Source organism: Xenopus laevis, chromosome 9_10L, assembly GCF_017654675.1.
Source record: "Xenopus laevis strain J_2021 chromosome 9_10L, Xenopus_laevis_v10.1, whole genome shotgun sequence".
NCBI lineage: Eukaryota > Metazoa > Chordata > Amphibia > Anura > Pipidae > Xenopus > Xenopus laevis.
In genome coordinates, this window is record NC_054387.1 from 128,266,799 (window position 1) to 128,281,489 (window position 14,691).

Below are 14,691 nucleotides of genomic sequence, written 5' to 3' on the forward strand. Positions count from 1 at the left end.
GGCTCCAGGGCCTGATGGCATACACCCCCAGGTTCTAAGAGAGCTTAGTTCAGTTTTAGACCAGCCCTTATTTCTGATTTTCTCAGATTCACTGTCATCTGGTATGGTGCCTATGGATTGGAGAAAAGCTGATGTTATTCCAATATTTAAAAAGGGATTACGATCTCAGCCTGGCAATTATAGGCCAGTGAGCTTGACATCTATGGTGGGCAAATTATTTGAAGGCTTGTTAAGGGATCACATTCAAAATTTTGTCCTAATGAATGGCATTATGAGCAACAATCAGCATGGCTTTATGAAGGATAGGTCATGTCAGACGAATTTGATTGCATTTTATGATGTGGTAAGTAAGATTCTGGATAGTGGGGGGGCAGTAGATGTGATCTATTTGGATTTTGCCAAAGCGTTTGATACTGTGCCCCACAAACGACTGCTTTCTAAACTAAGGTCTGTTGGGCTTAATGAAGTCGTTTGCACGTGGATAGGAAACTGGCTACAGGATCGGGTACAGAGGGTGGTTGTTAATGGGACATTCTCTACTTGGAGTAAAGTTCTTAGTGGGGTCCCCCAGGGCTCAGTATTGGGTCCACTTTTATTTAACTTGTTCATTAATGACTTAGGGGAGGGTGTTGTAAGTAATGTATCAGTGTTTGCAGATGACACAAAACTATCAGCCCAATTAATTCCATCCAGGATGTGGCACTTACAACAGGATCTTGACAAACTGGCAATCTGGGCAGCTAAGTGGCAAATGAGATTCAATGTTGATAAATGTAAAGTCATGCACCTGGGATGTAAAAATATCCACTTATACCCTTAATGGGACTGCACTAGGCAAATCCATTATGGAAAAGGACCTTGGAGTCCTTGTAGATGATAAACTTGTCTGTAGCAAGCAATGCCAGTCAGCAGCATCAAGGGCAAATAAGGTCTTGAGCTGTATTAAAAGGGGCATAGAGTCAAGGGAGGAGGGGGTCATTCTTTCACTGTATAGAGCACTGGTAAGGCCCCATCTAGAATATGCCGTACAGTTTTGGTCTCCATCACTCAAACAGGACATTATTGTATTAGAGAGGGGACAGAGAAGGGCAACTAAGCTGGTAAAAGGTATTGAAAATCTTAGCTATGAGGAAAGACTGGCCAAATTGGGGATGTTCACGCTGGAGAAGAGGCGCTTAAGGGGTGATATGATAACTATGTATAAATATATAAGGGGATCATATAATAATCTCTCTAATGCTTTATTTACCAGTAGGTCTTTCCAGCTGACACAAGGTCACCCATTCCGATTAGAAGAAAAGAGGTTCCGCCTAAATATTCGGAAGGGGTTTTTTACAGTGAGAGCTGTGAAGATGTGGAATTCTCTCCCTGAATCGGTTGTACAGGCTGATACATTAGATAGCTTTAAGAAGGGGTTGGATGGCTTTTTAGCAAGTAAGGGAATACAGGGTTATGGGAGATAGCTCATAGTACAAGTTGATCCAGGGACTAGTCCGATTGCCATTTTGGAGTCAGGAAGGAATTTTTCCCCCTCTGAGGCAAATTGGAGAGGCTTCAGATGGGTTTTTTTTTTGCCTTCCTCTGGATCAACTGGCAGATAGGTAGTTAATATAAAAAAAAAAAAAAAAAAAAGGTTGAACTCGATGGACATGTGTCTTTTTTCAACCTTACTTACTATGTTACTATGTTCTCCTTTAACACTATTAATATTGCGCTGCTAATAGAACCGCGCCCAGTACAGTGTACAGACACACCCCTCCTTTGTTGGTAATGTTATACATAGTCGTATCTTACATTGCTCACATGACAATGGCAGAGAAGGCGCCCATCCCGGATGCTAAAGCATACAAAGTTCACAAGAAACTAGTAATACAGGAATGTGACCTAACGAGTCTGGTGCAGAAGCAGAGAAATTATTTTGCAATGTGAAAGTAAAGGTGTCACAGCGCATGGGATTTGCTAAGGATAATACCCCCTTGCAACTCAAACTATTGCTCCCAGCTACCAGGATCATCTGATGAACAAATCCAGTTTGGCACTTGTTCCAGGGTAAGTGGATAAGGAATAGGATTCGGGAATATTGGTGTCAATTTCTATTCTGTCATTCTTCTGGGACCTGCTTGTAGTTGGTATAGCCTGTGGTGGTGGTAGAGAATGGGTCCTGATATCGTAGGGCAGTGATCCCCAACCAGTGGTTCGTGAGCAACCTGTTGTTCACCGACCCCTTGGATATTGCTCTCAATGGCCTCAAAGCAGGTGCTTATTTTTTAATTTCTAGCTTGGAGGAAAGATTTGGTTGAAGAAAAAACTGGTTTATGGCCAAACAGAGCCTCCTGTAGGCTGTCAGCCCACCAAGGGCTACCAAATATCCAACCATATATTTTATTTGGCAACCCAGGAACTTTTTTCAAGCTTGTGTTACCCCCCCAACTCTTTTTACATTTGAATGTGGCTCCATGGTTAAAAAGGTTATGGACCCCTGTCGTAGGGACTGGGCCCTGATACAAATCTGGATGTCAAAACTTAGTATGGAACCCATGGATGAACAAGGGGGTCTGCAATGGAGGTGACCAATGTTGGCTACACCTTTTAAAAGCCACATTTCACACTGGAATTATTGGCAATGTTTAAGTATTATTGGGCCGGTGAAATCATTGGTCCCTTGGTACATTTGGCTCCCGGTGCCGCATATGCTTGGAGCAGTGGCAGAGGAACCTGGCCTGAAGGCAATTCCAACCCTAGATACGTCTGCCCCCCATCTTGAAGGTGACATGAATGACTGGCAAATCTACCACTTTATATAGAAAGCCCAAATAAACTGGACATTAAAATATAAGGGGAAACCCCATCCTTAGTATTTTTTTAAAAAAATTGTGTCGTCCAGTGATAGATGTTTGATGTATTTGGTCTTGGGATGTTCAGAGGGATTCAGTTATCAGGTCATCTGCGAAAGCATTTGTGTGCTCTTGGTGGATCTGGCCCACCACATATGAAGCCAATTCGGTCTTTCAGCTGTTGGATCTGCCTGTGAGTGTGACCAGCATAACGATAGTGTCACATGGGCAGTAAACGCCCAAATTGTAATCATGAGTCTCATAGAATCGAAGACAAGAAGAAACTGAGATATCTGTTACACACACCTGGTGAAAAGCACAATCGATATCTGACTTTGACTTATTATTTCCTAATGTTTTAAAAGTCCAGTACTACATTTATTCTTAGTATGTACAGGATTTTGCTTAATTTATTTGCCCCTTTGGGTGGGCCCAATAGACAATAATGCACTACCTTGCCCTGCCTGTGGAGATTTAGTAGATTGTATCTTGGCTAGCAGCTTTAAATAAATAATTCTGGTAGGAATAGTCCCTTAAGGGGTTTGTTTACCTTTTAATAAACTTTTAGTAGGATGTAGAGAGTTTGCAATTGGTTTTCATTTTTTATTATTTGTGGTTTTTGATTTATTTAGCATTTTATTCAGAAGATCTCCAGTTTGCAGTTTCTGCCATTTGGTTGCTAGGCTCCTTATTACCCTAGCAACCAAGAATTGGGTTGAATAAGAGACTGGAATATGAATAGGAGAGGGGCTGATGAGTATGAAAAAGTAGCAATAACAATAAATGATAAAAAAGAAAAAATAAAGACCAATTAAAAGGTTGCTTAGACTTAGCCATTCTATAAAATACTAAAAGTTAACTTAAAGATGAACCACCCCTTTAAGGTATGAGGTTGCTAGGGTTTAAGTAATACCATGCATGGTTCCTTCTTCTGGCAGCATATATAAATGACATTGGAAGCCCAGACACATTTCTTATAAATGCAGGACAACTGTACATTATATTTAAATTGATATGGAGTCATGTAAGTTTTCCAAATAATTTTACGAAGTCTCGCTGCAAAATGACACGCATAGACTTTAATGGGTGAAAAAATGTTGTCGCAGTCAAAAAAAGAAAATTTGTCGACCCATAGGCTTCCATGGATTTCGATGAAAGCGAAACAGGTCCTATTCGCCCCTTCACTATTTACTGATCTTTTATCTCCAGCTTCCAAACCCTAATGTTCAACCAAAGACTCCCCTTATATAAGTCTTCTGTCCGTAATCTTCCTATATACCCACTCCTGTTAGTCCTATTCCAATATTTAATTCCCTGCTACAGATGTACCTTCATTTTGCACTAAGAGCCATGATGGAGTTGGGTGTGTGCCATGAGAAAGACGCATAGCATAAGCCAGGGTTTCTTAACTATTTACTCTGGGGTCCTAGACCATGTTTAGGAATCAATGGGACCACACTGCAAATTGGTTTCAAATCAATTATTTACCATTTTAAAGAGCAAGAAAACTAATGGTCTTATGGTATCAAAGAGGACCATGGAGACTCAATCCAAACAGCATGGCTTACATTGTAACTTTATTTTCATTAGAAAGGAGAATGCCTAGAGAGCACATAAAGAAACCATTGCTTGGAATCTTCTCCCGAGATGATCGGTCCAGCTATGAGTGGCTGATCAACTGCCTTTTGAAATATTCTGCAGTCCCAGACATCAGACCGGTGTACATTGGCAATAACAGTGATGAGAACTTCCATGAAGCAGTCCGCAAATGCACCTTTGCCATTCTGTATCACACAAGGGACAGAGGGAGGATAAACATCACCGATGTGATCGACTCAATGTACGATGTTCAACTTGATTCTCTGTGCACCATCCTTGGTAAGGATAACGTGTAAAATTTGGAGCAGGTCTGTACGGTGTGGGTTTTTTTTTTTTGCACCCCACCTCCAAGGTGAATGATTTGCCTTTGATTCAGATGTGCAAGTAAGGGTGCAGCAGCTCTATGGCAGGTGTTAAGGACAGACCTCATACAGGAGATCTTTTGAGCACTAAGGGACCTTAGTGCTCTTGCACTTCTGTCTAGGTCTAAGTAAATGACCTCCTGTATAAAATGGTCCATTTGGCACACAATTCCTACTAGGATAATAAGGAACATCCTGAAGTTAGGTTGGGGAAGGAGGTGGCATGGATGTCACCAAAGTTACTGTAGTGACTGTAGGAACCAAACTTTCATGGTGGGAAGAAACCCACTGGAAGTAAAGCAGTAGCCTAAGTATTAATAATAATATATTATATTAATAAAAGACTTTATTAGGACATTCATAAGCCTAATACGTTTTGTGCCAAAATGGGCACTTACTTATAGGCCTCTGAGCCTATGAACTATAGCCTTGGGCTACTGTTTTACTTCCAGTGGGTCTCTTCCCACCTTGAATTCTTGGTATACTTCAAAACGACTGACAGCCCTTAGACTGGGGGTTCTCCTGGGGAGAGACTGCCAAATTACTTTTTTCCTTTGTTCTTTTCTAATTTTGAATTTTTTGTACAAAAAACAGAGCCACACACCATTGTTTATTTATGACTGTAGGAACCCCTCAACTATTCACAAACCCTGTCCTTTGGTGCTTTTCTGCCTTAGCGGTTGGCTATTAATAGGGGGTTCCTTTGTGCCTGATGAGAACAGCAGAACCTGAGCCAGTGGAGCATACAGTCTAAAGTCAGTGGGGCTCATTTATCAACAAAGGGCAAATTTGCCCATGGGCAGTTACCTACAGTATATCAACCAATCAGTGATTAGCTTTTTTTAAAGCCAGGCGCAAGTAGAACAACGAATGCAGCAATTTGATTGGTTGCCATGGGTTACTGACATGGGCAAATTTGCCCAGTGTTGATAAATGACCCCCACTGTCACATTCATATTTTAGAGCCATTTAACAAACATGTTTTTTTTTTTTTTTTAGAAAATCCAAAAAGATTGAGAGTGTAGAAGCACCAGCAGATTTGCAAAGCTGGACTCCAGCACTATGGAACAGCAACACCATGTTCCTCCATAACCAAAGTCATTTATATAAGAAGACCGAGACCCTGAATAGCTGCACCTCATGTAGAATTTGCTTGAAGCTGCTCCCATTAGTTGTTCTAAACAAATATATAGCACTAGAAGAACAGGTTTTCTGCGCACAGCTATGAAGATGAATTGTGGCGTGCCAAGAATTGTCTGTAACTTGTGCCAAAACAATGCACTCCTTCCATAAATGTGCACTGGTAATGACTTCCTTAGAAAGCCTGTATAGAAACAGGTTGCAACACGGAGGGCTCTCCAATCTCCTCGCTATACATGTCTAGTATAAATTGTTGTATTCTGCTTCATCTGAATGATTGTCCTTGTGTGCAGGGAAAGAGAATGTAATTGTTGTCATTGATGACCTGAACGACAGCAGTTCTGCAGAGAAGTACCGCATACTGGAGCAGCAGCCAAGTATAGGCAATTTGGCAAGGGACTTGTTCCTATTCAGTACCATAGAGAAAGAAAGGATCCCTCTAGGTAATGCGCAGAAGAATGTGATTCCTGACCCCAAAGTGGCACATCTTGTCAAAATAATAAAAGGTAAATACCAAATTGTCTCATCATAAGTCTGAAATGTTCAATCCGTTTTAGGGATGTTGCACAAACGAGCCATATATTTAGTATATAAAACTTTTTTAAAAAGTCTTTCTTGGTAAATAAGGAAAATCTGCCCAGTAGAGGGCACTCTTCCATTAGTGATAATAATGATTATATGCACTTGTATTAATAAATAAACCGTGTTTGCTACAAATGCATATGAATTCAGTAAAACAAATGGAGTATATTTTTTTCCTCAGTCCACCATTCTGAATCAGAATATAGATAGCGGTGCCTACATCTGTATCCAAATTAAAACTTAATGACACGTTTATTGGGCGAAACCGTTTTAATTAGAGTGCAGGTGTAGCCACAGTTGTGTCGTCCCTTTACATTCAGAGGAAATATATTCTCAGAAGATGAATGTTTTCACGTTTTGCTAATTAAGATTCTTCTCCTTCTAACAGATCATCATCAAACCAGGAAGGATTGCAGTGTAAGTCACAGCTCTCATAACTGTTACTTAAATTAACAAACTATGGAAAAGAAATAGCAAACAAAACTGTGTATAATGTGTTTCATAAGTACAGGTGACCTTGGGCACAGAGATTGGCCGGATTGGTTAATCTGAATGTTACTGATGATCAATGCATCGTTGGCCCAATAGTGCTAGAGTCCTGCGCAGGTCCATTTTTTTAAAAACTTACCCGACCTGTACCTGTCCCCTGAACCCGCAATTTTACCCTCTTGTACCCGATACTTGACCCACAATAGGCCAATCAACAGTCTGACCCGGGAGACACGGAAGTAACGCCGCATTTGCCCTGAAATGCTGTCACTTCGGTGCCGAATCATCCCACAAAAAATTAAAAACTAGAATGGTCGGTGGGAGGGATAAATGCTGCACCTTTGTTGGGTACCCAGCAGGGTTACTCTCGAACTGCCCGCATGGCCAAGGAATTGGGGACTTTTTGCCCAAAACCCAACCACTTTGCGGGTATTCATACGTGGGTATCCGACCCTTCCCGATGCAGGACTCTAAACAATACATCGCTGGGCCAACAGTGCAGCACAATATGTTGGCGCGATATAAATACATGTTAATAATAATAATCACTGGGCTAGCAGTGCATCGCTGGGCCAACAGTGTTCTGTATATACTGGAATAGAAACATGCCCGTTTCATTCTAATCTACTAGTTTGGGCTGTTACCCAGATGTAGGGTCATCGTTGTTTGGATATCCATGTGGATTGCCAAAAATGTAAGCTAAAGTACAACCAGTTGCAATAACAAAAAAAGTTGAGCCAGTGAAATCTTTAACTTGAATTGTTATTCTTCGATACAAATCGTAAAGTGAGGGGTGGGAGTTAAATACTTGGACAACAAATCGTTTTGCAGCTGAAAAGAAAGTGTGAACCCTGAAAGGCCAGTATTTTTTTTTTAATGAATACTAAACATTAATACATAGAGCCCTGTTAAAACTGTTTGAAAACATCCAGGGAAGGCCTAGTAGAAGGTCATTAAATCTGTTTTCTTTGTTTCAGGTAAATGGCCCTTGCAAAATTGGACTGATAATTGTTGTCATTATTTTTGTGTTTTTCATTATTGGAATAATAATATACGCTGCTGAGGAACATCTGATATAATGAAGCTGAAGGACACACAAAATGATTATGGACTAGGGATAGCTTGAGAAGGTGGTGTAAGCCTTTGCAAACATCACATATTTGGGATATAATATATGTAATTTTTCAGGATGCAGTTTTTAATGTAGGATATAATGTAAAATAACTCATGCTGCCCCTTCCTGTTAAAAGTTAGTTTGGCCTTGCATCAAGCTGGCGGTTACATCAAGCTGGCGGTTACATCAAGCTGGCGGTTACATCAAGCTGGCGGTTACATCAAGCTGGCGGTTACATCAAGCTGGCAGTTGCACAGACACAAGCCTTGGAATAAACACCTGAACTAAGTTACTAGTTGGAAGGGACACTATAAAAACATGAATGAAACATGTGTGCCATTAACCAGCGTGGATGTACATTTCTCAGTTTCAAGTCCAAAACCAAACTGGGATTCTGGAAATGACTCTCCATTGTAAGTAAATAAAACACGGATTGCAGGCAAATTTCTGACTCTTAGGGATCATTTACTAAACTATGAATTTATCTGAACTGGCTTTTTGGGGAAAAAAAACAATTTTTTTTTTAGATTTATTATAAGCCAATGCTGCAAAAAGCCGAATCCGAAAATTGGCCATCTCAGACCTGTTGAGGTCATGTATAAGTCAATGGGAGAGGCACCTATCCCAATTGGAAGTTATCGAAGTTTGCGTTGGGTTCAGCCCCGTAATCCTATAAATTCAGGGTTTTTAGGCAAAAACCCATAAAAAATCAAGCGATTCGGGAAAAAAGTCAGAAAAAAACATACGATTCTGGTTTTCGCTCAATTTTATCTGGCTTTTCCTGATCTGATTTATTCAAGTTATTTTATTAATACATAAGGCAAAATCGGGCATGGGAGTTTGGTCTAGCTTTTTTATTTTAGTAAATATTTGGATTTTAGTAAATAACCTCCTTACTTTCTTAATGACTGAAAGAAGAGATTCAGCCTGGAGATTGCATTCAATGAGGACTAGAGAGAGAGAGAGAGAGAGAGAGAGAGAGAGAGAGAGAGAGAGAGAGAGAGAGAGTCCTGAGATTTATAGAGTAAGATGTGGCTGTGTGATGAAGGACAATGAGTTGATGCCGAAAGATAACACAATGGAGATGTAGACAGTAAGTAAAATTAAGGTTAGATGTGGATGCTGGAATCACAGCTATGTAAACTAAGAAACCCACAGGACACCTATCAAATATAGCACTAAAGATACTGCAACAGGTTCAATAAGTTCTGATTTCAGACCCTCCCAGAACTGGCACCAGAAGTCCCCAACCAACATGGATGGATCATAGTCATGCAAAGCTATCGCCACACAGAGCACCGGTCGGCTGTGCCATATACATCCTGGTTGTTGGCCGCTTTATGGATTACCCAATAATGTCAAATGTTACCTATACCCCAGGGATATTGTAATAATACTGTAAATACTCGACTTCATGTTCAATAATAAAGAACCAGTAACACAAAAACCATGAGAAGTATTCATTTGAATCTACACAACCTTTATCTCTATCCTGTATGAGTAGATATGATGGCTTCAAGGAGAACAAGTTTATTGCATTGTATTTCCAGCCCAATTATCCAGCCCAATTAATTCCATCTAGGAATGTGGCACTTGCAACAGGATCTTGACAAACTGGCAATCTGGGCAGCTAAGTGGCAGATGACATTCAATGTTGATAAATGTAAAGTCACCTGGGATGTAAGAATATCCACTTATACCCTTAATGGGACTGCACTAGGCAAATCCATAATGGAAAAGGACCTTGGAGTCCTTGTAGATAATATCATCATAAATATAAAATCAACTGGCAGTTAGGCAAGTTATATATATAGACTTAAAAGGTTGAACTTGATTGGCGTGTGTCTTTTTTTCATCCTAACTTATTATGTTACTATGTACCGTATTTCACCCTCATGGCAGATATCTGTTGTACATTTCCATACAGCCAGCCACAAACTGCCACGTATTGGTTATCCAACCCCCTACCCATACGGTGTCCCTTTATAAATCTTTAGCAAGTTGAGAGCTGACCCTGAAATATAATAACTTGGTTAATGGGTAATCACACAGCTGTAAGAGGACTATTGAACGAGGGACAAAAAGTTCTGCCGCATGTAGTGTGGTACAAACATTTTATGGCCACACCCCATTTTGTGGCCACACCCCCTAAATACCATGTCCATTTTACAACGTTTGGCAGGATATGGAAAGCTTGAACACATTTCTGGGGGTTTTAGGGCAATGTTGTATATGGTATTACAGTTTTGCTAATGAAGGTGAAATTGCCCTTTAAGCTGCAAGTCTCATTTCTCCCAAGAGATCTGCTTATCTTAAATAGCTACAATTGTATCTTTGCTTATCTTATTAGTTACAGTTGTATCTAAGGGCAGGTGCTGAATGTTCTGGGCTCCAGGCAAAAAGCCAATTAAGTTTTAGAAACGTTGTATCTTTTTCTGGCTGTTCAGTGCAGGAGATCAAAGTGAAAGTCGGGACATTTCAGTAACAATCCGGGACTGTGGGTTGAGGTATGTTTAATGGGTTTTGTAGAAGACAGAATGGCCAGGGGTTTATGACAAGGGTCTTATGAGATGCAGAGCCTTCCTCCAAATGAATTGTCTTCAAGTGACATCAACGTCCTTGTTTTGAGAGGTCTAGTAAGACCCCGGGATAGTTTTAATTTAATCTAATTTACTATCCTGTTAATTTTCTCTTCATCTAACTTTACCTCAATTCACCAGGTATATTTTCATAACACATCTCTTATTTACTAAAAATGCTAAGTTCACTTTTTCAAGAGAAATGGGTTGAATGTTCTCCTGGCGTAAATTGTCTGTGAAAATTCGACCAGTATATTATCCCAATGCAATAGTAGTGGGGGAAATTCTCTAGAGAAAATTCTCTAGCCATGGAGAAAATTTAAATAGATTTAAAAGTGGCTGCTTTATCTTTATAATTGTATTTCACCAGCCTGAACCTGGAGAGATTTCTCTGGAGAAAGTTCACCTGGAGAGAAGAGAATTTAGTCCAATGCAAAGAGAATTTTCTCCACCGCATAGTTAAGTCTCCAAAATTTGTTGTATTCTCCTTTTAGTAAATTGGTGGTGTTGAGGGGAATCTTCATTGTTGGTGAAACTACTCCAAATTTTCACTTTCAATTGTCTAAATGTAAATTGAGTGGGAACACCAAGATCTATGTTATATTAAAGTTTCATTTTAAGGTGAACCACCCATTTAAGCTTTAGCTTAGGATTTAAGCTTTCGTGAGTAAAGGCAGCACTCCCCCTGTTGTCTCCTAACGATATCCAATTGTAACTCAGAATCATATTTGGAGAAATGTTTGTCTGTATATGTTAATGGTTTGGTCTTGTATTCATATCCCTTTAATTTGTAAAGCATTGTGGGAAATGATGACGCTACAATAGTACAGGTATGGGACCTGTTATCCAGAATGGTAAGGATCTGAGGTTTTCCAGATAATGGATCTTTCCGTAGTTTGGATCTTCATGCCTTAAGTCTACTAGAAAATAATGTAAACATTAAATAAACCCAATAGGCTGGTTTTGCCTCCAATAAGGATTAATTATATCTTAGTTGGGATCAAGTACAAGCTACTGTTTTATTATTACACAGAAAAAGGAAATCATTTTAAAAAAAATTGCTTTATTTAATTATAAATGGAGTCTAGGGGAGACGGCCTTTCCATAATTTGGAGATTTCTGGATATTGGGTTTCCAGGTAACGAATCAAATACCAGCATTATATAATTCCTTTCTGTTGAGGTTGCTTTTCTGGCAAAAACAGCCATTTTGGTTTATGGTAAATTTTTTAACAATTTTGGATTAAAATGGAGTCCATGGGAGACAGCCTTATGTAATTTTCTGGATAACGGGCTTCCGGATAATGGGTCTGTGGTTGTACAATTATATTTAATAATCCTTCTGATGATATATGATGGATTGGGCCAGGAAGCCGTATAGACATATATTTTTTTTAAAAAATAAGATTTTTGAAAGTAGGAAGAAAGTGAATATTGTGTTAAATGCATACCTCCCACCTGTCCCATTTTTAGAGGGACAGTCCCTCTTTTGACAGCTCAACCCGCAGTCCCTCATTTGTACTGGAAAGTCCAGTTTTTCTCTGCACTGAACAGACAGAAAAAGAAACAATATTTCTAACTTAATTGACTTTTGGCAGAGAGCCCAGAACAGCCAAAGCTGCAGATAAGATACTTTTGTAACAATTTTGAGATAAGCAAATAAATAATTGTAACAATATAAGATAACAGGTCCCTTGGGAGAAGTTAGACTCACAGCTTAAAGGGCAATTCACCTTCATTAGCAAAACTGTAATAACTGGAAAAAAAACACAGAAATATGTTCAAACTTTCATAACCTGCCAAATTTTGTAAAATGAACATGGTAATTAGGGGGTGTGGCCACAAAAATGGGTGTGGGCTCTTTATATTTCCAAAATGTTGGGAGGTATGCAAATGCAGTGATTTAGCAGTGAGACGATTTTCAGCTACTCCCCCATATGTCCGTCCGTCCTTAATTAAATTAATGCAGTGGATGCAGTGACAGGAAAATATAATGAACACCCAGAGTAACGTCAAGCAGGTTTGTGCCTGTGTTTTATTCACACATGGTTTTTCATTCTATGCAGCAAAATGCAACAAATGAATGGGATTTCTATTGTGACATTTGTATTCTCTTCAGAGGTGTAACTAGATATTACTGGGTCCCACAGCAAATAATTTTTTAGCCCCCCAAAATGACTAGAAGTTGACATGTTTTACCAATATTTAATGAAATTGTATATGAATTAAGGCCTTGTGGGGCCCCTATAATGCTTGGGGCCCCCTGCAGCCGCAGGGTCTGTTTCCTCTGTAGTTGCACCCCTGTTCCTCTTACTCAATGTACTTTCCCAAGTTGCACAATAGTAAAACGTGACTTGGTTCCCTTTCATGGGTGCTATTCTGATATCGACCAGTAGGTGGGGGAGCACGTTTAGCAATGCAAATGATTTGTTTGTTAATTATGAGCCATACAAAGCTGAAATCTTCTCCAGCCTTCAGTAAACCTGCTTTTTGGAAGTGTAAGGAGGTCTAGAGGTGTCTGAAATTATTGCCCATCACTACATGTCATTTATTTGGAGGTAAAGTCCCCACTGCTTCTCAATGTGTTTTATGTATTTGCGGTGCTAGTATGTTTTGTCTTTCTGAGACAATTTGCAATTGGGTTCAGTTGTTTATTATTTGCGGTTTTTGAGTTATTCAGCTTTTTATTCAGCAGCTCTCCAGTTATCCGGTTGCTAGGGTCCAAATTCCCCTAACAACCATGCATTGAGTTGAATATGAGACTGGAATATGAATAGGAGAGGCCTAAGAAAGATGAGCAATAAAAAGAAAATAAAAGTAAATGTGTAGCCTTACAGATCATTGGTTTTTTAGATGGGTCGTGACCCCCCGTCCCGGGCCAAACCAACCGGGCGCCCTAGATGACCTGGCCAGCCACCGCACTCCCCCTCGACTGACTTCACATGCATGCGCAGATTGCGGGAGGGTGTGCCAGAAGGGAAGGGAGAGAGAGTGTTGGAAGGAAGGGGGGAGAGAGCAGGAGGGGAGGTGGGTGGGAGCGTCGGAAGGGAGGGGAAGGGAGAGAGAGCAGGAGGGGAGGGGAGAGAGCACAAGAGGGGACTGGGAGAGAGAATGGGAGGGGAGAGAGAGCAGGAGGGGAGGAGAGAGAGCGTCAGAAGGCAGGGGAGAGAGAGCAAGAGGGGAGAGAGCACAAGAGGGGACTGGGAGAGAGCATGGGAGGGGAGAGAGAGCCAGAGGGAAAGGGGGACAGAGAGCAGAAGGGGAGAGTGAGCAGGAGGGGAGTGGAGAGAGCACAAGAGGTTAGGGGAGAGAGCACGGGTGGGGAGGAGAGAGTGAGCAGGACAGGAGAGAGCACAAGAGGGGAGGGAAGAGAGCATGGGAAGGGAGAGAGAGCAGGAGGGGAGGAGAGAGATCGCGGAAGGGAGGGGAGAGAGCACGGCAGGGGAGAGAGCAGGAGGGAAGGAGAGAAAGAGAGAGAGCAGGAGGGGAGGGGAGAGAGCGCCAGAGGCAAGGGAGGCAGGAGAAAACATGGAACATGGACTAGTGGTAGGCAGAAGACAGGTACCTTCCCAGCACCCCCCTTTTGTTGCACCCTAGGGAGCTGCCTCTTCTGCCTACCCCTAGTTCTGGCCCTGGTGGCCCCCCATTTGAAAGCTGGAAAGAGTCAGCAGAAGAAGGCAAATCATTAAAAAACTATAAAAGATAAAGACCAATTGAAAAGTTGCCTGGAATTGGCCATTATATAATGCACTAAACATTAACCACCCTGTAATGTATTGTGGGTGCTCTTTTGAAAAATGGATTTTGGGGCAGGATTCTGCTGGAGCATGGTTATTAACTGATGCATCTTTTCTCATGACAGAATCAAAGTTCATTTGTCTCAAACAAGGAGAGACAATTCCACTGGCTGTCAGGAAATCTAAAAAACGTGTTTTTCCACGACCCCAGCCTCCATTGGTGCAGCTCCAAAGAGAAAAAAAGCATTTAAGTTTT

The 14,691-nt window shown here is 40.8% G+C and overlaps 1 protein-coding gene across 2 annotated transcripts; it reads left to right on the plus strand.

Moving 5' to 3' along the window:
• The first annotated feature begins 1,787 nt into the window (after nt 1-1,787).
• Nucleotides 1,788-9,567, plus strand: LOC108701743. 2 transcript variants are annotated; one of them, XR_005964120.1, is made up of 5 exons: nt 1,788-2,049; nt 4,425-4,712; nt 5,795-6,441; nt 6,906-6,934; nt 7,984-9,567. XR_005964120.1 is itself a non-coding variant. In XM_018236760.2 (5 exons), exons 2-5 carry the CDS (start codon nt 4,433-4,435, stop codon nt 8,083-8,085), a joined length of 624 nt encoding a protein of 207 aa, XP_018092249.1. In that variant the 5' UTR covers nt 1,819-2,049; nt 4,425-4,432; the 3' UTR covers nt 8,086-9,567. The 2 variants fall into 2 exon arrangements, 1 of the variants encoding a protein (XP_018092249.1); XM_018236760.2 differs by having other exon boundaries at nt 1,819-2,049; nt 6,229-6,441.
• Nucleotides 9,568-14,691: the final 5,124 nt, after the last annotated feature.

Bases quoted from the DNA above. Each gene is read 5' to 3' on its own strand.
- LOC108701743 (XM_018236760.2), top strand. From the start codon at position 4,433: ATGCCTAGAGAGCACATAAAGAAACCATTGCTTGGAATCTTCTCCCGA. The intron at 4,713-6,228 runs GTAAGGATAACG...CCTTGTGTGCAG, and splicing joins TTCTCTGTGCACCATCCTTG to GGAAAGAGAATGTAATTGTT. The intron at 6,442-6,905 runs GTAAATACCAAA...TCCTTCTAACAG, and splicing joins TCTTGTCAAAATAATAAAAG to ATCATCATCAAACCAGGAAG.